Source organism: Diuraphis noxia, unplaced genomic scaffold (genome assembly GCF_037042655.1).
Source record: "Diuraphis noxia isolate RWA-SAM2 unplaced genomic scaffold, SU_Dnox_SAM2 contig0004, whole genome shotgun sequence".
Taxonomy (NCBI): Eukaryota; Metazoa; Arthropoda; class Insecta; order Hemiptera; family Aphididae; genus Diuraphis; species Diuraphis noxia.
The window spans coordinates 46,475,108-46,499,333 of NW_028301714.1; the positions used below are offsets into that span (position 1 = coordinate 46,475,108).

Genomic DNA, 24,226 nt, shown 5'->3' on the forward strand with positions numbered 1-24,226 from the left:
AAAATTATATAATTATAAATTTTTGTTTTTCTTGACGTTAAAATAATAAATTTTTTTCCTGTACCTATATCTACTGTATATATTTTCCTTTTAATAAATTTAAACAAATTCAATTAACTCTTTTATAACACCTAAATTGTAAATGTACACGTATTATTTGTGGAATACGTTTATGCATTTCGACTTAGGACCAAAATAACTAATAGTTATAGATTTTACAGAATTTTCATTGTTACAATGATTATTAAGTACTTACAGTCATAATATCACATGTTATAAGTTAAGCATTTGCAATCCTTTCAGTTATTATTGAGAGGAAAGTATGAACCTAATGGCCAATCCTAAAATAGAGTCGGGTGTAATGGATGATGAAAAAAAAAATGTAAAACAAAAAATTAATTTTAATTATTTAGCTTGGACCAGTATATTATAAAATTATAAAAAAAAATTGTACCAATAAACTGCATGAAGGTACTTAATGAAATTATACATTTTTAAGGTTTATTAGAATTTAAAATAAAAATCAGTTATCACAATATTGTCGTAGAAGTTTATATTATAGTGAGTATTATTAAGTATTATGTGAAGTTTTTATCACAAGGAGTAAAACTACCAGATGGAAAATAGAATCTACTACCTAGTGGATGCTCATTTCACTCCTTCACTTTAATACAAAAAAAGTGAGAAATGGTAATATTAATATGCATCCGAAAGTAATGATAAATATTCCTAAACAATTAATAAGCGATTGTAAGTGGAGTTTTAAAATTATTCAGCAATGAGATTGTTTAGAGATATATAGAGAAATTAAAAAGAAGAATGACTTTCGATCAACGATATGGCATTACAATTTTAAAGCAATCGTTCTACCTAACATTTTTTTAAATAGATGAATAATTATATTTTCAATAAAACAGTAAAACTATAATATACTTGACAAAAAATAAAACCGTAAATTTAAAGCAACGTATAATAGTATGTTTTTAAAATTTCACTTAAGTTACTAAGGTTAAATATAACATGGTACTATAAGATAATCGAAATGATATCTGTTAATCAAATCTTAACGTCAGTTATCATATGTTACGTATATGGGATATATGGCATATCTCAATTATTTAAATAAACTTTAATTAATCTATATTATAATAAATATAATGTTATTATAAATTAAAACAGTTAATTATTAAAATTAAAAAAAATTAATCTTTAAGTTATACCCAAAATTATAGTTTTATATTTATTTAAAAATATTTTGATGACAAAATCAAAAAATTTTTAATATTTACCCGTTGTATATCTACATAAGTATTTCAAACTATAGCTATTTAATTTCAAAAGTATCACTACATACCTACAGCGTAGAAATTATGATAAAATATTATTTACAATAGATTGGTACAAATAAATTAGTTTAATAAATTAAAATTTAAGTGCATAATATTAATATACAGCAGTAAAAATATATGTATTCGTGTACACCAAAATGTTTAAAATTGAAATACTTCATTTTTTACTCTATTTTTTTAATTTAAAAGTGAATCAACACAAAATACTTTGAGATTAATAAAATGATTTTTGAAATATATAAGAAGTGTTAAATAAGTATATAACAAATAGATGATGTATTTACTATTTTTATTTTAAATTATGGATATTTTAAGATTTTATGTATTTCGAGTTAATTTAACGGATATATATACTGCAGTTTTTGAAATTAAAAATGAATATTTGTATATGGAATGATATCACTAGATCATAAGTATTACAATTTACAACACAATATATCTAAAAAAAAAAGTATTACACTTATTTAAATACATAAACAAAAACTAATTTTACCAAATCATCAAAATATCAAAATATTTCAAATACTGCCAAAAACAATATAATAATAAGTTATGAATAATAGATTCCCATACAGTTTAAGACGCTTATATAATATAATATGTTATAAAATTAAATGTTTGTGATTTGAATTTAGTATAGTATTAACGATGAATTGAAACTTACATTTGAAAAGTGAATTTTTATCTGGATTTTAGCTTCGTCAAATAAATATCACGTGTGCAACAACACTTCACCACCACAAAAAAGTTCAAGTAAAATAAATAATTTAAAAAAAGACGTTCAAGAAAAACAAAAACAAAAATACGAATACAAAAACACGCTATCTACCACAACAGATATCGGCAATAATACGATTAAAAAAATCCCATCTGAGCGCATTCGAAGTTAACGGACAAGTGTGTCAGGCAAAACAATAAGACGGTATAGCGTATGGTTGTTGATAGCGGTGGCGGCATCGTCCATTTCTCCGGAGGAAGTTCCCTCTCACTGTGTCGGTCGGTTAAGGTTGAGGTCGTTAAGTAATGAAATTATTAATATCAGTCAAAGATCTTTCTTTTTTTTCCGCAGACTAGTTTTGAGCACACTATTAGGATTAAAAAAATTAACAATTTGAAAGATTTTCTAAGATTTATTGCGTTAAATGAAGAATCTAATAGCTAGATTAGAGCAAACAAAAAAATAATAAAATTAGCATAAAAATACTGTGCATACAACTTTTAATGTTGACGATAAAAGTGTGATTATAAAGCCACAAATCAATGGTTAAGTAATTCTTATATTCTAAAATCCAATTTAAGTTTTTTATTCACTATTGTTAAAAATTAATATTTTTTATTTTTTATCATATGTTTTTATATCGATTTCAAACATTAAATAAGTTTTAACTCTAATTGGAATAAATTATTTAATATTATCTGCAGTACTACTAGTTACAAAAAAGCTTCCTATTCTATTATTGTAATTTTATAATCATATTTATAGTAGGTATCTAATCAAAATACTAGTGAATATATATTGATATTGCTATTTGAAATTTGGTTAGGTATGCTTAAAATGGAAATATGAATATTGGAATAGGATTATGGTCACAATCCATTAAATTATAGATCCTACTAATTTGAAAATTCATCAAACTTAAATCATATTTTCTGAAGCATACCTATATTAGAAACGTAGTATAGGGTACCTACTTATATAATAAAATTGAGCCGTTCTACTTTTTTCTACCGTGTTCACTGAATTTGAAAATTAGACGAAAATTAGTATTTTGCCTACATATTATTATCTCGGAAACATAGACCTTAATTTTATTAATTTAAATAATACGAATTCCTATACTGCTGTTTTATTTAGAAAATTAATGAGTATATTAATATTATATTAATCTGATAGGTCATTAAATGTGTTCATATGTTAATTACTTATACTAAGATATGTAGTTTCAAATTCAAATGATACTAATTTACATGGTTTTTAAATATATTCACATTTCACTAACACAGTGATTCAAATAATTTCAGTGAACTATTATTCTTTGCAAACCTACACTTACCAAAATCTTTCAAGACATCGAGAAAATGTAATAAATACCTACAAACAAATGGTCTGGGAATAACAGAATTGTATAAACGAAATGTCGAAACGCACTCAAAAAGATTATTGATATAAATTATGTTTAAATTTTAAATAATGAGATAATGTAGAAAATAATGCAAGAAAATGATAAAACCTTCAAATAGTTGATGGTAAAAAAAATGTCATCAATATTTTATGATGACTATGTCTGCGTGTATTGAAACATAAATAATTACCTATCTACTGAGTAAACAAATAGATACATATTATGAATAAATTATAATTTAACAACCTATTATTATATTAAGGTGAAAATATTATATGTTTAACACATATTATATAACATTTTTACAAATTAATGAACTACTTGTTTAACAGTTGCAGTATTTAAATAATTATTTTTTTAGACAATATTTAATGAATAATGATACATGAGACCCTATTTATACATAATAGATATGTACTCGTATATATTATTAATTATTAATTATTATACATCTGTATTTTATATTTTATTTAAATAAATGCATTTTTTTTTTAAAGTTTTTAAGTTATAATACTTATAACTCTTAGAATAACTAATAATGATAGTAATAATGTATACCTAGTTTTTATATTATATTATATCTAATGCATTTCAATTTTCAATATTACTAGTTTAGAACTATAAATGTCTATATTTTATGACATCTATAAAATAAAACAGATTACTAAATAGGTAGGTACCCATATTATTTACAGTTTGAACTATTTTAATGACGGCATATGAACTCTTGAATCATAAAACGTAAAAATGTCAGTATAGGTACATCTAATATACTTTCTCAAATAAAATAAGTAATTACCTAGTTATATATTTCTGTGGTGAATCCATGAAATAAGAAATTTTCGATTTAATGTTAATTTTGATACTTGTTTTTTTTTATTTTACCAAAATTGTATAATTAAATATTAATGAAAATTACCCATTAATTTTAAACAAAATAATAGGAGCATGGCAAATGTGAGGTAAAGCGTTTATTTATTTTGATTAATGTTTATATTTTCAGAATTTATTAGGCTATAAGGTATAACCTATAGCTTATAGGTGGTTTAATTATAACGGGTGATATTATTTCCAGTAGGTACCTTTTCAATTGTTAAAAAAAAAGATTCATTTAAGTAATAAACTATTCATTTATTTACTTATATTCATTTACACGGAGGTCAGGGAATTATTATTTTTATTGTATTCGCTGATCATTGATGAATTATTTTGTTTGAAGGTTTTTATATTGGTAGGGTTGTACCACGTGTTCGTGTATGTGTGGCAAGGATATGTTGCTAAAAATCCAGGGCGGTCACCCATCCGGAAGCTAGCAACTGCGACCGGTACGTATGCTCAATTTGTTTCCGCAGATTGAGCATACGACCGCGCCTCACCAAGCCACAAAACTTATATTATAGGTCTGGAACACTTAATTAATATTATCTATTGATAAAAGTTATAGTTCAATAATATAAGTTATGTAGGTAATTATTTTTAACTTATAAGTTATTATAAAATTATTTAAATAATTTTGTTCCAACTTTTGTACTATACGTATTGTATACATTTCTTTGTATATGTATCTACCAAATTCTACTTACAATACTTATAGATATTTATCATACAATAATATTTAAATATTACATAGGTATACCCATTAGCTTATTTTTTTAAGAGGACGCTACACCCGAAACCTAACGAAATTTTCACCACATAAAAAGGAGAATTTGTCTATGCAATATCGTTTTTATTTTTTTCGATATCACTTATACAAATAAATTCTTATTGTTTTATAATACATTAATTTTGTGTTTTTTAAGCATGAATAACTTTTGTAGTTCTGATATCGAAAAAATAAAAACGATATTGCACAGACAAAACTCTCCTTTTTATGTGGAGAAAATTTCGTTTCTTAGCTTTCTCGGGTCTTTCCAGCGCCAAACAATTTTGCAATATTACGCACTTGTAAGACGGAGACAACACATGCGGGTGTAGCGTCCTCTTAAGGAATAGATAAATGAATTATATAAACACATATTTGATTTATTGATTTAAATGTGAATAAATTTCATGCTTACCTATCTAATAAATAATAATTAATAATTAGTAGACACGGTACCACATATATTTCAACTATATAGTCTATAACTCGAAGAACAGATTTAATTATAGATATAAATGACAAAGGAATTACAAAATGATGTTATATCAAAATTTTCAACCGTAACGAAGAATATAATGCCATGTATAAAAATAATCATTTTTTAACCAAGAAACCTCAAAAATTAGGTACTTAATTTTATGTATAGTTTTGAATAATATTTGATTTCTAAAAATATGATATCACCATTGATCATTATGGTCCTTTAAGAGACGAAAATATCATATTTATAGTAAAATAAATTTCAACAAAGGAATATAATATTAATATGGTTGTATATAACGCTTTAAATAGGCACACTAAATAGTGATCCAGAAATATTGTATTTCATATACTTATAATGATATGTTTTGGAATAGGTCTATTATTATTGGTGGATACAGTTAAATATAGTAATGTAATACACTGCTGCATACTACGATAGTTGTCATAAGTATTAGAAACCACAAAATTATTGATACTTGAACGACTTATTGACATGTCAGATAAGAAACCACTGGTATTAGGTAAGGCGCCATGGTCCACACGATGATGGTTATTCTCGTGATAGTCGCTATCGTGATAGTAGCTCTCAACTATCATGCATGTGTGATAGTGCGAGATCTTCTCTCACGATAGTTCGATATTTACTAATAACGTGTATTTTTAATATTCACCCATCTGCGCAGCTAATGACATTTGAATATTGAAACTTGAAAGGCTAAATGACATAGGCAAGCGCTAAAGGTACAAAAATTATAATATATCATTTGTTACAATATTTGTAGGACATAAGCGCCAATTTATTATTATATATCTGTTATATCATATCCAACATATGACATAAGCACCAAAGGTGAAAAAATAAAAATATTAAATAAATATAAATATAATAAATCAGTTGATCGCGATTTTATAAAAAAATAAATATCAATAATAAATTAAAATACGCATAAAAATAAATAAAAATATAATAAATCGGCTGATTACGATTTTATAAAAAAAATTTAATAATAGATTAAAATACGCATACGGCATACATATAAATATAAATTTAATAAATTGTTTTATAATATTATGGTATGTATTATGTTATAAGTTTATAACACAAAAATGCTCACACACTGCAGTTTATGTGACGATTTTTCGTGATCATGCAGATAATAAATTAGTTGACTTAGTGCCACGGTTATTGATAGATATTAAATATCAGATAAATAACAGATATTAAATTTAAAACTATATCGTTCGAAAACTTCAAGTGTTTAATCTTAGGCCCGTTTCGCATAGATCATCATACGCGACGTATGATCGTACGCGCGCGTTTTCAGTTACCTATATGCCTATGCACCACTCCGACGTTGACGCTTTTCCCTCGCTAGTTTGATGCGTATGGCCTTAATCAATGCAAACTAAAAACGCGCGCGTACGATACGTCGCGTATGATGATACGCACCGATGTGAAACGGGCCTAAGATTAAACACTTGGAGTTTTCGAACGATATAGTTTTAAATTTAATATCTGTTATTTATCTGATATTTAATATCTATTATAATATTAACCGTGACACACAGATATCTGGGATTTTGGTGCAATCGTACGTCGTATACGAATGTACGATACGACTTTTTTTTCTTATCTCATTTTGGCGCTTATGTCATCCGCCGATTTGAACAAGGGGGTGCTTAAGCTCCAGTTTTTTTTTTTTTTTGTGACTTAATGGGAACTAATCTTTTAAACAATTTTCTAGGGTGCTAATTTTGACTTAATCATACCTAAATATTCATATTGTGATTCGACCGTTAACGACGATGACCCGAATTCGACAAATGACGAAATAATAATATCAGATGACGTTTTAATGCATAGGTATTAATGTTTCATGATGTACGATTTTATTTCTGTTTAAGGTAATATTAGTATTATTGCGGCTGTTGCTAATAAGTAATTAGTAGCAAACAACTACTGTTGCAAGGAATTCGGTTAAAAAGGTGGTTTGAACATTTTATTCTAACTAAAACTCATTCACCACATTACTAACTATTTCCTAAGTGCCTACATTGGCTACATATATTTTAAAACCTATACTGATTTCGCTAAATAATTGGTATCTTTACAAAAACAATGTTCAATATCTAAATTATGTCACAAAATGGATTTAGCATAATGGCAAATATTGTAAACGTAATACTTTTAAAACGTATCAAACATTAAAATTCTCATATCCACAATGACTACACTCAATCACTAAAATAGCAAATATGTAAACCAAACCAATCCAACACATGGTATATAAGTAATTATTGTATCGAATTTGATCTGTTTTAAGTTTCTAAAATTTGAGTTTACCTATTGGCTTATCGTCATATTATGAAAAATGAAATGTAGTAGGCGATTGTGTCGTATACATTTTTAATGTAAGTGTCTAGAACTTACACAAATACAGTAACACTGTGAATGAATTCGTGTTACTTAAAAAATAATTTTTGCCCACCATTGTCGGTTATTCAAAAATACGGGTTGCAGATAGCAAACTATAAAACTAACGAGGTAAACATAATGACTAATGAGTAATGACACACGAAAAAAGACGCAACGGACTATAGTAAAAAATCTGTCAGTTTTCTGAGGATATTCTGTCGTAGAGAAACGGGAACGGTATTATTCTAATGCCATCTACATATTACCTATGGCGCTGGCGTACAAATGTGCAAGAATCCTAACCGTTGTACGTCCCGTCACAACTAGAGAGCAGTGCACTATACGTAAAATCTGATTCGCGATATTCGTATTGTCTGTAAATTATTTTGGGTAATAAAAATATTATTTCTTGTACCTATATAACTACAATTTTATTAAGAACGAAAAAAATAAAATCCACTCCGCTGGATTCGCAATATTTTAAATATTTCACTGGAAAATCATTGACATTCCAGGAGTGTTTACGTAGTTGGTCTAAATTATTATGGTAAATTATTTTAATATTTATAGTTAACGGCAGACTTCAATAGAATAAAAATAATCTAAATTTTTTAAAAATGTCTTTGAGTAAATAAAATACAATAATGCACGCTAAAGTTCCTTGATCTCATAAAAAATATTTTATAATTAAAACAAAATTACTAAAATCGACATTCTTTGTTATAAATTCAATAATATTGTGAACCTAAGCCCGTAATCGTCCAGACAAACGTGTGGAAGACAAATGCGATGACTGTTTCATATTTCATCTATATGATGTTAATATGTAGTTTTATTTGGAACTTATAAATTATAAACAGAAATTTAATGGTTGTGAAGTACTATGCTATTCTTTATATTATGTACTGCAAATAGAATACATACCTATCGAAATTGCGATAACAGATTATTAGAAAATGAACTATGAAAATGAATTAGTTAAAAACACTAACTCTATATTAATTTGTTCGATCAAATCAAATAATATTATGTCTGCAATTAGGTATTTAATATAATGAAAGTTATTCCTATAAAATGCGGCTTGTAAAAAATATAACGTAATGTTAATAAGTAATTGTTTGTAATGTAACGGTTGTGATTTTTATGCAATAGGTAACGACTAATTATTTTACACTTTACAAAATGTTATAGCAGTATTACTCCCAATCTTTTTTACATACAATAAAAATTAAACTTATAGTGTATACTGTATATATAGTTCAATGTGTATTAAAGTGCACAAATTCGGAACCTAAATAAACACATTCCTACACCTAATATTAATTATAATAATTTAAAATTGACATTTTAAATCACATTGTGTACTATTTTTTATAAAAATCTTAAAGAATATATATATTTATTTACGTCAAAACAATTAAACAAAAAAATATTATATTTAAATTAACGACTTCAGTTTGAGTAACATTATTGTTGTGATGCAAATTGCAAGTTATAGAGTCGTAATAAACTATAATAATATAGATTTATGATATTATATCCAAAATTATTTAGTCAGAATATTATTGTTCAAAAATCATTTATAATTATGGAAATTACTGAAATTAGTGTGTATTATTAGCTACTACTAATAGCTATATTATGTATTCGGAATAAAAACTTTTTTTTTTTTTAACATATAAGTAGTTTTGTAAGATTTCTACAAAATCTATTGCAACAATAGTTGTAAATGTTTAAAGTCAAACAGTATTTCGTTTTTTCTTTGTTGTATTTTATCAATAGTTTTGTTTTGAGCTTGAAATTAGATCATAAAACGCAAAGATTTTGCAAAACATTTTTCGAACTTTTTACGTATCAACCAATATTTTTTAATCTTACAATTATTTGAAATGTTTTTTATTTCATACTAATAAGATACAAATCTTAAAATATCTTTAGAAAATAAAATAATTAAAGAACCGTTTAAATTTAATATGTATATAATATATATATATATATATTTTACTCAAATTAAAATATACAATTTGTATTTGATGATGTGTTCAAGTTAATGACATGGAAATACAATATAATATATAAGTATATTATTATGGTATGCATGGTAATTTAACTTTTTGAAAATTAAACACCAATTTAAATAAAGTGGACAATATTATTATATAATTATTAATCAATAATTGTGATCTTCGATTTATACATTTTTAAGTTAATTCAGTTTAAATTCAAAAATATTAGTTGTTATTTATTTACCACAGTCAGATTTTATTCTCACATTTTAATTAATCAATATTTGCCGAATTTATAATAATTCACCTATTTTCTATTATATACATCTACCAAAATATAGAAATTAATACTATTATTGTAGATAAATAGATAAACTGTATATTTTTGTTATTATAAAGCCGCAAAAGCCGCACGTATATACTTTTCAATAGATCACCTACTATAGGTAGTATATTTTAATAATAATATACTTGCTAGGTATTTTTAGTATGTTTTATTTAAACTGCTTAGATAGAATATTATTAAAATTGTTTTTATATAATCGACACTTACTTGGATGCTAAGTGAAGAGCGTTGCAACCATCCACGTCCTTTTCGGAAGCCTTGCATCCCGAGTATCTGATCAGCCATTCCATACAAGCTACATGACCGTTGATGGACGCTTCGTGCAAAGCCGTGTATCCCACACACGATTTCTTGTTCAGATTTCTAATACCGTGGATTTTTAGAAACCTATATGAACGAAACTATAGATATTATTTATGATAACTCCCCAGTGAATAAATATATAATCGCTATTCACTTTACGTATGCAGTAAACGCACTTCATGTCATAAATATAAATAAAAATAATAAAATGGCAAATCGAAAAATAATATCGCAAATCATTAGGTATAAACATCCGTTTGCCGTATCACCTCAGCACGGACAACTGTCCTGTCCTGGCGGCGTAATGCGATCCCATTGCACCACGTGAGTCCTCAGCCTGCAGACGGTCAGTGTCAGTGCCAGCTATGAAACCTAAGAAATTGAAGTCTCCCACCCGGCAGGCACGCAAGACTTCAGCGTCCAGCTGTTTGGAACTGATCAACAGCACTTGTCGGTTGTTGTACATGAACGATGCGTTGGTCATGACTGCGAACACCGTTGTGAGCGAATTCAAGAGAAAAGAATGAAAACAGTCGGGAAGAATAAACGTAGAAAAATCCTCTCGGACGTTCCACAGCGATCCCCGTACATACACCGCTGCAGAGATGCGTATCGGCGACGGCGGCTAACGTTTCGAAACGATTTCGTAACTTGCCGCGGCCAACGAGCGCGCGCGACTTTTACGCTCTGCGGGATTCCATCGTCATCGATCGTTATTCCGATAAAACGCGCGCGAGTTAAGCTTTTCCACGTGTGGAAAAATATTATAGCGGTTTGTATAATAAATGATGTAAAATTGGTCTGCGATAAGGATGACACGACGCGGGCGAGTTACCGGCCCGTGATTCCCGTATACAAATAATGTATCATAAAAATTAATAAAGTTGTATAATACAGAACTATAGAAAAAGCGGCTCATAAAATTCTCATGTTTGACCAATTACACAAAACATAACTTGCATACCTACCAGTGAACACGAGTTTTACTAAAAGGTTTTTTCTATTCGTCGAAAAACTCCATACTTTATACAACCATAAAAATTGAATTTTTGCAATACTTGAATTTTCATACTTTTGTATTTTTAAAATTTCTTAGTTACATGTTTTTGCATGTGTTGCACGTGTTGCCTGGGTTTTGGATTATAAGTGTTTTACCGATTTTGAATGCACTATTGCATACATGGCGGTATACGACTATATTTTAATTATAACTAAATCATGTAAAACCCGCGGAATACTAAAATATAAAAAAATCGACTTGCCTGTTATCGCCACGAGCCGGTAGAGCTGGATCCGAGGGAGCTGAAGCTGGAAGAGTCGGGGGAGCTGGAGCCGGAAGAGTCGGCTGTGGAGCTGAGCAGGGGCTACACGAGTCTTCGCACACGTTTTCCAGACTGAATTCGCCGCTAGATATCCCACTGTCAGACATATCGTCATCTGAGGATGTATGATGCTGCTTGTGCAGGTCTCCTCCTCCTTTGCAGTCACCCGAATCCGACGAGTTAGGCCGCGTCCAGCCGAGAAGCAGCAATTTCCATAAACACATAATAATGATGTCCAGTGTGGATATTCGCTAAACGTGGCAACGCACCTCCACAAATGTATGATGTTAGGTTAATATAGACTATTATTACAATAAGATACAAAGTCTTAAATATGATCGCGCGAAATTATTTTTGGGGACGATGTCCAGTGCGGACGTACCTCGCAGACGGACGAGACGTTGATGAATGTGCGCTGCCGTGCATATTACGATGGTATATTCGATAGTGATTTCCGTGCGTACGACGATTTTCTACGGTGGAAATCTTTCACCGCGGCGATCAAGTGATTTTGGTAGCCTCGATGTTATTTTGTCGGTTTTCAATTCTCGGCGGACCGCGACCAATCGTTTTATTTTACCTGACCGTCCGACGATAACATCACACATAACATAGTATATTACAATATTACATATTATATATATGTTATGTTTGTGCGTGTAAGTGTGTGTGTGTAATGTATATAATATACACATCTGACTCAGAATCAGTGCATCGTGTATATACATAACATGATAATAATATGCGTATCTATATTAATATAATATATTGTTATATATGTGCCGAACTGCTGACGAGACGAATAACTTCTGTAGTTCTGTCACCGCGACAATATAACTCGTGATGACACGTAGTCGAATATCCTTCAAATCTTTCGGATTTTTATTTGTTTGTATACATTGTATACATCAAGGTTTATTATGTAACATTTAATCTAGTGTATATATGTAATATACTCGGGAAACGCATCGTTGAGACTGACGGATTTCTCTGCACGTTAAATAATAAAAGCCGATATCAATTTGATTGCGTGAAGTACCTTTCTGCAGTGTATAGGTATATGTATGATAAATAAAAAAATACAGGATTCGTATACAATCGAATTAACTATTATGTGTTAAGATGCTTAATTATAGATTATTGTATTACGTATCACACGGTGGATACTATCTAGTTTTAATTAATGAAATAAAAAAATATTCAATTTGTCAACATACTTAGGTATTAACTTATACATTAAACAACCAGAATATTGGCATTCCGAATAACATTATATTATTATTATTTTAAATGTTTGGTTTACAAATAAATAAAGAAATAAACTGTATAAATGAGTATTTCCCATAGTGTACAGTTAACTGAACTGCTTTTTGAATTATCGATTGTTGAATTTATGCCAATACCTACTATTGTTTGGTTGGCCTACCTATATATATATATACTGATATTGATACTTTGATATTTATGTCTATTAAAATAAGTATACTTTTGAAATACAAATTACAATAAAAATTATAACACACGAATATATTCTTAAAAAAGTAAAATAAATTATGATGAGAAAATAAAAGTTAAAATAATAAACGACTTGTAAAAATCTGAAAATAATTATGGTCAAGGTAACAATTGCTTGAAATAATATTTTTATGACAGTATCCACGTAACAAATGGTGATTGAATAATAAATAATAATAATTTATGAATATATTCCGATAGTCAATTATAGGTGATACAACATTAATTCTGGTGATATTTCTCGTATATTACATTTTCTTTTACGTGATGAGATAGAGACATTTAGTATAGCAAATATTCAATATCTTACAATCCATATAAATGATCTGATAAAATGTTTTTAAAACTAATATATTTATTGAAATAGATACTGTTTAGTGATTGTACTGATCGTAGAATCATCATGTTTTCATTCATCTGGAATTATCATATTCCTAACTCAATTCATCAAGTTATTATCGTTTTTGATCGAAGGTGACTATAAGGTCTACTAAACTAACATTACGTGAAACGACTAGACAGAGACGAATGTGCATAGCCGGGTAACACTATAATAATATTATAGTATTACAGTGATTATCAATCGTACCACGAATTTCTAAAACGAAATCTTCTGGAGCTAAGTGATTTTAGTAGCTTGGAGTTTTCAATATTTTTTTATTCAATTTTTTATATCAATCATATAATCGTTAAAATACAAGTTTTATTTATCACTATATGGCGCTATATATAAATTATATTTTTTTTATCTCATTATAATTTGAATAGAAACTACATTTATTTTTAAGAAGCTTAAAATCCTTCTTAACCCACTATATGAAAAAAAAATTTTATTTATTAAAAATTAAAATGTATCAACATATTACATGTTACAACAAGTTAGTTATAAATAAATAACAATCACAATAGCAATTTAATTTAGAGTTATATATATAATAAATATACTGTGTGTTTGTGTTATTGATCTACGGAATATGTGGTGTGTGTGTGTTATGGAGTAGGAGTTATAAGGAGTGTTATTTTGTTTATTAGGGATGTCAAAACAGTAAGAAGGGGGTTAAGTATAGATTTTAGTTCGTCGAGGAATTTGGTGATGATGTGTAGGGATTGATCGGGTGGTGGTCTGTTAGCTGAGATTTCGGCGTATGACGGTTTTCCTTTTGAGTTTGAACTGGAGGCTTCATTTCCACTTCTTAGAGATGGAAGTGGTATAGGCGTGACAGCAAGTGTTGGAATAGGTTGATGTTCTTTATTTATTTTTTTTAGCTTTTGGTTTGGTGCGGTTTGAAAAAAATTTAATTTACCAATAGGATCTCTCGAATACAGTCCAGCCTCCAGCTCATTCTAATACATTATAATAATGGTTAGAACTTTGAAGAAAACATAAAAATATAGTGCGTAATTGTTATGGGATATCGATTTGATGTGCTCTGTAATATGCAAATATGTTTTTATTTGGGTCCAAATATAAAATTGTTCATTAATCAGTATTTTAATATTTCTTATAATAAGACTCATGTATGAATTATATTGTATTGTATAAGTAATATAATATTATGTTTTAGTAAATATAATATGTATATATATATATAGGTATATAGGTAATATTGTATTCAATAAATTACCATAGGTATCCGATATCACAAACGGATTCAAAGTCTTTAAAACGTTGATAGCGTCAACTGTGCAGTGCATATTACGTGAGATGTGCACTTATTAGTTTTTTTTTTTTTTGTTGACAGCCCATGGGCTGGTTTATTATAATACATAGATATAAATTCGATTTAACTTGAAATCACGAAACTTCTGTTATCGCGCTCCTGCTGTAGAACAATTAAATTCACTATTTACTAGTTATTCTACTTCAGTCGAAAACTAAAAAATGGTATAAACATGTCAGAGTGTACAACAATATTCAAACATTTACAGATTATGCACAGAGTTACCTATTTATATATGATTTATAATGTATTTTATTGTATTATATATAGTTGGTGCGTAAGTAGTCGTCTCGGTCTCATTTAGCTCATGATGTTCTGGTGTATATGCTATACATTGGCGTAGATATGAGGCAAAACACGCGCGCAAATACAAACAATAATCGATGAATTTATATACTATAATGATAAATTGACCTGATTTAGCCCAGCGATTTCCTGAAACGGTCAAGGCCGTGACCGACTATTGCGTGTGTGTTCACGTTTTCCCGACTTGACCAAGATAATCGAATAGGCTTTCATCACGGTCCATCTAAGTCCGTGAAATATGCGAAAAATCGTGTAACGCACTGTATAGTGTATATATACATAGCCCGAACAATAAAACTGCAGCCAGAAATAAGTGTGTTGAAGCCAATAAACATAATTCTAGATTCATTATACGTGATAATATCATAGATATAACTAAATAACTATAGGTAGCATAGCTAGTACCAAACATTTATATGTAGGCAAAGAACAACGCGGAAGATTCAAGATTTTAATGACTTTAACGTATATTTTATATTAACTAAATTTTTAATACAATATATAATATAAATATCGTTTTACTACACAAACATCATTTTTTTATTTTCACTTATATTTTTATTTTTGTTCAATATATCGAACCGAACCGAAACGTATAATATATAATATAGTCGTGTTTCAAAACATCAGGACAATAATTTTCATGGCAAAATATAATAATTTTAAGGAACCGAAAATAATATAGTAATAATAATAATAATAATATTAATAATAATAATAATAATAATAATAATAAAAATCATAATGTTATATAATATAATATAATATTAACATCGAATATCTAGACAATTGTTTCCCAAAAATTTTTTACAATGACAATAATAATATATTATATACTTTTTAAATACATTTTTGTTCCAATTTATTAAAAATTATTATTTTTTGAGCAACTTAATACAAATAATAAAAATAAGTTTTGGGAGAGGAGCGTATAATTTAGCATTAAAATCGTAGCTTATTATAATTAATATAAAAAAAAAAAAAACATACCACACAAAAAAAACTGAACAGATATATGCGTATAACATAAACTTAACACCAAAAGGAACACAATAGAAAAAAAAACCAATTGTATAATTTTAAAACTATAATTGATTTTTGTAACAATAAAAACATCTTAAACATTCTGTCTGTATGAGTGTGTGTGTAAAACTGAAAACCGTATTATTATATGTATGTTGACTATTATTATTCTTATTCAAATATTGTAAGACTAAATATTCCAAACTACGTTTATAGTGTATATTTCATTAATTCATAAAACAAAAAACACTGTCTAAATCAGTAACTATTATTTAATGTTATTAGTGTAATATTATTGAAACTGTAATAATGTAATATTGTTATAATGTTATAATAATAATAATAATGAAAAAAGTCGTAGAGTACTGTAACTATTGTAACGTAAAAATAGTCAGCAAAAAACGGAAAACTAAATTATAACGATAAAACTACCTTTATAAATTGTTAATTGCAATACTATTAAAAAGCTGATAAAATAAAACGGTAAAATGAAAACTCAACTGGTCTTGAATGAAAAAAAAAACTTTAACGTTTAATAAAGTAGGTACAAATAGCGAGTAAAAAATAAACAATATTAATGATAAAACTAGGTACCCATTAAAGATTAGGTTGAAATAGTTTTATAAAATTAAACTTATTATTTTTTTTATTTTAAATAAGCCAACGAACAAATTAATAATAATGATAATGATAATAATAATAATAATAATAATAATAATAAAAGTAATCACTTTGCATGTGAACAGTTACATTCGTCATCAATCAAACAATAATAGAAATATAATATAGTGAATTCGACTAATTCAATATTAAAATGTACTGAAAAACATATCCATGGTGAAAGAAAAACTTAATAAAAAAAAAAAAAATGTTCAAAAATAACCATTGAACCGTTTTATTTATCTCAAACTGTAAATAGTATCATTATTGTTATCGTTATATTATGATTATTATTATGGTATTATTTATTTTATTGAAAACGGCACTAAAAGTATCCTACGAACTATGTATTTGCATTAATCCTATTAGCTAAATAATATCCAACGGATTATAACTAATTATCAGTTTTAAAATAAATAATTAAAAGAAAAAAAATACAGATTCGACGAATCTGCGTCTGGGTATATATAATGTTGTTGGTCCATTGCACGTTCGGGTCCCGCGCAGGACGTCCCCGAAAACGATATGAGTTTGTAGTACGGTAATAGTATGAAAGTAAGTAGGTACTTAATTAGTGTTGCGACTTGTGATTAGGTGTGGATACGCGTTCATGAAAATTACCGTAGCGGCGAATAACGGTTGTTGTGGACGGCCGGGGGACGGATATAATATTATGAAGAACCGAGAAAGTGAAACCAAAAATTCGATAACATTTCAGTATCATTCGACCCGAAATTTTGAACTACTCGCAATGGCTTGTGTGTATGTGTGTGTGTGTGTGGCCGGAAACTTTCCGGTTTGAGCTATTGTACAATACGCACAGTAATAATATTATATCGTAATATTATTAACAATTATATTAAATACGGTGCGCATTATATTCGGACCTATACGCTAAATGAATATATTACTATTATACGGAAATCTGCGAGAAAATCTTGTATAATGAGTGTTTGTGTCTATGATACACAGCGGTAGCGTGTATTTGGGCTATTGTTTATTATATTATTTATATTGTATGTGTGTGTGTGTGAGTGGAATACGCGATTTACACGGAATTGGGTACCTACGATAAAACATCGTTTGCAGAAGTTCCGTCGATAGATTCAGACATGATCGATTGATCTGATCGCGTATTTTTTGTCTATTGATCAGTTTTATTATATTGTTTGCATTTCGTATCTGTGTCATCCGTCAAATGGTACTGAGTTTATAATAGAAACATGTGTGGTTTATATAATCATAATATACTATGTACGATCGTTTTGATATTGTTGTGTGTTGTGTGGCGTATGTGTTTATGTGTACATATTATTATATACCGCAGCTCGTTCGTCTCAGGGAATTAAACGAAAATAGAATTTGTATTTTTCCTCTATTTTATTGCACGAGATTGTTTTGATTGGCATGTTGACGGATAAAATAAAAAACAATAATATTAATAAATATAAACAAATAAAAATCACATAATATAATATTATTGTCCTCCTGCTCCCTACTCTCGAGGTTAGAATAAAGCGCACGTGTAATATTATACTTGAACGAGGATAAATAATAAATTAAAGGAATCACAAACGAATAATCGACAAAACGATATTTCGGAAAAATTACGAAGAGAACACGACAGCCGCTTTTTGCATTGGTTTCACGTGGTTTACACAAGTACGGTGAGCATATCATTTTTATGTATAACATAATATTCGTATATTAATGTGCACGTGACTTGAACGTATGGGAGGTTTAACCGGGATGGGTTGTAAACGCCGTACGTGGGTAAGAGAGCTAGGGTTAGATATTTTTTTAAATATCGTTACCATTTTATCATTTAATTATTATATTATTATGTACAGGGTTGGTTGTTCAGAAAATATTTTGTTTTTAATTTTTTTTCATTGTATTTACAAGTAAATAAATAAAATAAAATGTCTGTTCTACTATTGTCACTATCATATTATATGTACAAGATTGCGCGCTCTGTCGTGTTGTCATGAGAAATTCAATGTCGAGGAAGGAAAATGCAGTGTATTGAGAGATAATGTTTTCATCTTATTTACATGCTAAATATTATTACACGGTATTTATTTCTTAAGCTAAACTCTCTGAAAATGTATTTTCGTATAAGATGCTTTTAATGGGGTGATTTGCATACACGTGATTTACCTACAATATTTTTGGGAGTCCTATAAATGGGTTAATTCATGAGACAAGTTTCTCTCTGAAGAAATGATAGTAAAAGACAATAATTTTTGTATTAAAATTAAATAAACAAAGTGAATAATGAGTTATTTTTTACTAAAAAAAAACTATTTAAACCGAATAAAATAAAATTGCAAAAATCCCTTGGATGAAAATTAAAACTAAAATAAATACAAATTAACAGAACAAATTATTTGAACGTTTAATTATTATTTATTATTTGAATAAATAATAATGTTTTTGGAACCTAAATGTTGCTTTATATTATACGTTGTTCGAATCTCTCGCTGAGAGATCCGTATAAATTGGATTTCTCGATTTCTCGATTTCTCGATTTAAATGTATTTGTTACAACTCACGTAAAAAAACACAAATAATATTATACATAACTGTACAAAAAAAATTTGCTAAACGACGTATTTCAAAATCAGGTAATCTTTAAAATCGCAATTACATATTAATTAGTATTTACAACTATTTACAAATTTGACACAAACCGTCGTCGACGTATGTAGGTACTCATGACACGGTCGACGACGACAACATGTCTTTCAGTGGGATAATTATTGTTTTGGTAAAAATAAAATTACTATTCTTATAGTAGGTAATTATAATATTAAGTAAAGTATATGTTTAATAATTAATATAATAGTATAGTAAAGGTATAATAATAAATAAATATCGTAATTACAATAATAATAAATAATCATGTGCGCGCGCTGCAGCAGGTCTGCCTTTGAGCTTTAGGAGATGGATGTGGTAGTGGTGGCGGTGTTGGTGGATGACGACAATAGCATAATAATATAATAGTATGTCAGTGACTGACGATGGTGGATGGTTAGTTTGGGAGTGGATGGGTAGCTTGTGAGGGGATGGGTAAGGGGAAGGGCTTAGAGGACCTCATCGTTAATAGTAACTGAACTCTCATGGGTTAATATGACCCTGTTGGGTGTTACCAAAAGTGAAGCCCAGAGCCCTTGGGTCACCGCCGTGTAGCCTAAGTGCCTGTTCGAGCCGTTGTTCCTGAAGCCTTAGCGCCTCGGACAGGTCAGGCGACACTTGGCCTTGGTGGTGGTAAGGATTCTGTCCGTTCATCAACTGCCCCTGTGCCATGGCGTTGTAGTTGATGGCTACGTTCTGCTGTGTCTGATGCGCGTTCTGCTGTTGTACCGACGACTGTCGGTTTTGTTCAGGTACCTGTTGCTGGCCGGATGACGCGGCTACGGCTTGCGAGACGGCCAACCTGAGCGCTGCCTCCGCTTGAGACCTAAGTATGGCTTCCTGCATCCGTAACGTCGGTGAGCTCTGCTCGTGGTTGGACTGTTGGTGGTGGTGGAGCATGGACTGGTGACCGGACTGCTGGTGGTGTCCACCACCGAGACCGTCAACCATGGACGACATGGAAGCCCGAACGGCTGCGTTCATGGCCATCTGGACAGCTGATTGCATCGAGTTTACTGACGAGTTTGAACCGGAACCACTGTTGAACAAAAAAATGTACATACGTATTAATGCGTGCGAAACCTTTTTTTTTTTTTACCTAAATACTTCTATAACCCTGTTTTATACGACCCACTTAAAATGTACATAGCATGTCAATACAACCCAATACACCCATCGGGACTAATTTAATATCATCATTATAATAGCGTACCTGGAAGTGGTAACCAATGGGTTTTGGTGCATGGCATTAGACTGGGTGATGCGCATGGCCGCCGCAGCAAGATTGGCCGCGGCCGCTTGGACTACAGACGCCGGGGTTGGAGGTGCAGATCGCGGTGAGTGTGACGGCGATGGTGGGTTCTGCTGAAGTTGCTGTTGTTGCTGTTGCTGCTGCTGCTGCTGTTGTTGTTGCTGCTGCTGCTGCTGCTGTTGTTGTTGCTGTTGTTGTTGCTGCTGTTGCTGTTGAACCTGTGATACAGCAGCATGGGCCTGCTGCTGGCTCATGAATAATGCAGCAGCTCTTTGAAGATCATTGGCGTTGTACTGAGGTTGCTGGTTCATGTATTGGTGACCTCCATTACCACTAACTATACGATAGACAAATATAAAAATGTTTTTAATAGAAAAAAAAAACTTAAATGTGTTAGGCTGAACACAGAAAGTTCACTTACTCATGCCTCCAGTTCTAGCGGCCATTAGCTCAGCCAACTTAATCGCCGTAGGATTGTTGTTGTTATTATTGTTGTTGTTTGTCGTCGTGTTGTTGTTGTTGTGATGCAACACTAACGGAATTTGGTTGTCGGCTGGTGAGACAGATAGCCGGCCACCCGTTGGAACAACGACGTTACCGCCTGCCGCAGCTGCCGCTGCAGCCGCGGCCACCGCAGCAACCACAGAATTATTGGTGCCAGTGCCAACTGAACCTGTAGAACCAGCTCCACTGGGACCGTCCACTTCGCCGTTGTTCGATGAAGACGAATCTGAGTGAACAGAATGAGGTGAGGCGGGGCCACCCATGCTGTTGGTGGCCGTCACGGCGGCTAGGAAGTTTTCTCGTTCTCTGCGTTCAGCAGCCGCTCTGCTCAGAACGTACTGCGCAGCAAACTGATGCTTGGGATCCATGCGCATGTGTTCCATATGTGTTAGCAGGCCTGTACAAAGAAAACACGAGTTAAGATTACGACGGTCGACAAAGATGCGATGCATAAATCTATAGTTGATAATAAATTGCGGCGCATAAAAAAATTGATTTGCTTCGTATATTATATACGCGCATGTGATTATTTTTTTCTCAGTCGGCAACATGACGAGATTTATGCGACATGTGCACCGTAAATCAGTTATCATCGGAATATTGCTAACATGGCACGGTATGTTTTAGTGATGGTCATTATTTTGTTCGGACAAACCGGAATTAGGATTAAAGATTTATAATCCTGAACTCGGATTCAGTCCATTGAAATCCAGGTATGCATGCATTTATTATAATATATAATATAATAGTGTGCGTATGACTATCATCATTCGAATATAGATAATATGGCAAATATCAGAAATATTTTAATATAATTTGAATTTGAAAAATATTTTAACCAAACCATAAATTACTTCATATTTGTAATTTAGAATAAGTAAGTTTAAAGAATTCAAAAACTATATTTATACATTCTAAACAAAAATAATTCGAATTGATCAGGACTTGGTGACTATATCACCGTCACATCAGAAATCATATCGTTACATCACAATGGCTTACCTGATTCGTGGGTGAATACGGCTTGGCAAACAGAACACGGCCACATCCTTAGCTGGGCGTACTGAGCTGTTTCCGGATGGCAAGCCAAATGTTTACGCAGACTTCCCTCGTTCACGTAGTGTTTACCACACACAGGACAGGGATGGTTGGCCGTTCTACGTTTGGCCATGTACGGACCAGTACCGACATCTGAGTAACCTGTGAAAATAATACTGATATGAAAATTGTTTACACGTAGGTAGTTTTCGAATATTTTATTTGTCACGAGAAATTTAAAAATATTGAGAATCTTATAGGCTTTAGGGTTCAGGATTATTATTATAGTCGATGAGTGTCCTATATTATGTCACTCACTTTGTACGACGGCCTGTGACACTGTGGTCGGATCGTTGTGGTGGACTTTCATATGTTCGACCAGTGACTCGCTACCTAGGAACAATTTATGGCACAGCGGACAAGACGTAGTGCTCGCACCGCCCATCAAGGCGGCGTGCTGCTGGAGCACGTCCATGCGAAGTTCAGCTTCCTGAAAATAAAAAAAATGTTCCTGAAAATAACAATAAAACATACGTCAGGTATAACCAGTAATCAGCGAACCCGGAAGTACGCGCGTGTTCGGGACTTGTTGGCGGGGGAGACACTATATACACATTAAAGTATATTATTATAATATAAACACACGGCCGCCGCCATTGCGCAGCGTGTTTCCTTTCCGATTCGCGTGAAGAAACACAATACTGACGTGGTCCCTTTGGACACACGCGTATTAATCTATACTATCTAGCTATATATATAAATGTATGTATAGTGTATACAGTACACACACGCACACATTTATATTTGTATTTAAATATTATACTGTCTGCTGTGAGTTAGAATGGCCATTTTGAAAAAAAATACCGTTTCCGTTTTATTTTACGTGCCATATTAATATATTATGCGTGTATACGTACGTCGTATACGCATAAACCTGACAATCGTCGCCGCAAAATATACGCTCGGAAAGATCAAATTTATGGTGCTTTGCTGTTTAGGCGGCGGCGTACTCGGATTTATCGTTATACGCTCGCGTATATTATAATAATATACTCTAAAATTTACCGACCGGAGTTTATTGTCGCACAATAATAAAATTTTAATCGTTATTATTTTTTCCACCCCGTTCCAATATTAATTGTGACTAAAAATCATACGAGAACAAAACTATACTGTTATGTATGTATACATATATATATATTATGTTGTATATACAGAGTACATACATTTATGCAATATGATATAATGTATATGAATGCGGACAATGGTGTGCGGTGGCTGTATAGAATGTTACAATATCGGCGCCTTGGGAGATGTGTCCGAGCAAAAAGTACTCGAACGTAGGAGGAGAAGTAGTCGACGAGTAAAGGGGATGGCAATAAAACAAACGTAATTTTAATTTTTAAAAGCCCTTCCGACTACTTTCAGCCCGGTGACTTTTATTAAAAGTCCGTCTGCGGCGTCGTCCAAGTAGCGGAGATTTACATTTTTATTAAATATTTTATAAACAAAGTATAATTTATCGGTCTGAGTGTTCTCGAAAGTCGAAAGAATAGGCGCCCGCCCGGACTCGGGAC

At 30.6% G+C, this 24,226-nt stretch overlaps 2 protein-coding genes across 3 annotated transcripts in view; both read right to left on the minus strand.

Annotated features, from left to right (window-relative positions):
- Nucleotides 1–12,295, minus strand: part of f (espin protein forked) — a 73,369-nt gene extending 61,074 nt beyond the window's left edge. The window contains exons 1-2 of one of the 2 annotated variants that reach the window (XM_089225615.1): nucleotides 11,934–12,295; nucleotides 10,576–10,755 (exon numbers count right to left, since the gene is read on the minus strand). In XM_089225615.1, coding sequence (XP_089081741.1) covers nucleotides 10,576–10,755; nucleotides 11,934–12,217 — 464 coding nt within the window. In that variant the 5' untranslated portion in view covers nucleotides 12,218–12,295. Of the gene's footprint in view, nucleotides 1–10,575; nucleotides 10,756–10,940; nucleotides 11,153–11,933 lie in introns of those variants that run through there. The other variant, XM_089225616.1, reaches the window with a different exon arrangement.
- A 3,682-nt stretch (nucleotides 12,296–15,977) lies between these two features.
- Nucleotides 15,978–24,226, minus strand: part of LOC107168210 (uncharacterized) — a 37,590-nt gene continuing 29,341 nt past the window's right edge. Inside the window, exons 6-10 of the mRNA XM_015517538.2 lie at nucleotides 22,968–23,160; nucleotides 22,614–22,811; nucleotides 21,529–22,008; nucleotides 21,069–21,444; nucleotides 15,978–20,894 (exon numbers count right to left, since the gene is read on the minus strand). Of these exons, the coding sequence (XP_015373024.2) occupies nucleotides 20,339–20,894; nucleotides 21,069–21,444; nucleotides 21,529–22,008; nucleotides 22,614–22,811; nucleotides 22,968–23,160 (1,803 nt within the window). The 3' untranslated portion in view covers nucleotides 15,978–20,338. The remainder of the gene's footprint in view (nucleotides 20,895–21,068; nucleotides 21,445–21,528; nucleotides 22,009–22,613; nucleotides 22,812–22,967; nucleotides 23,161–24,226) is intronic.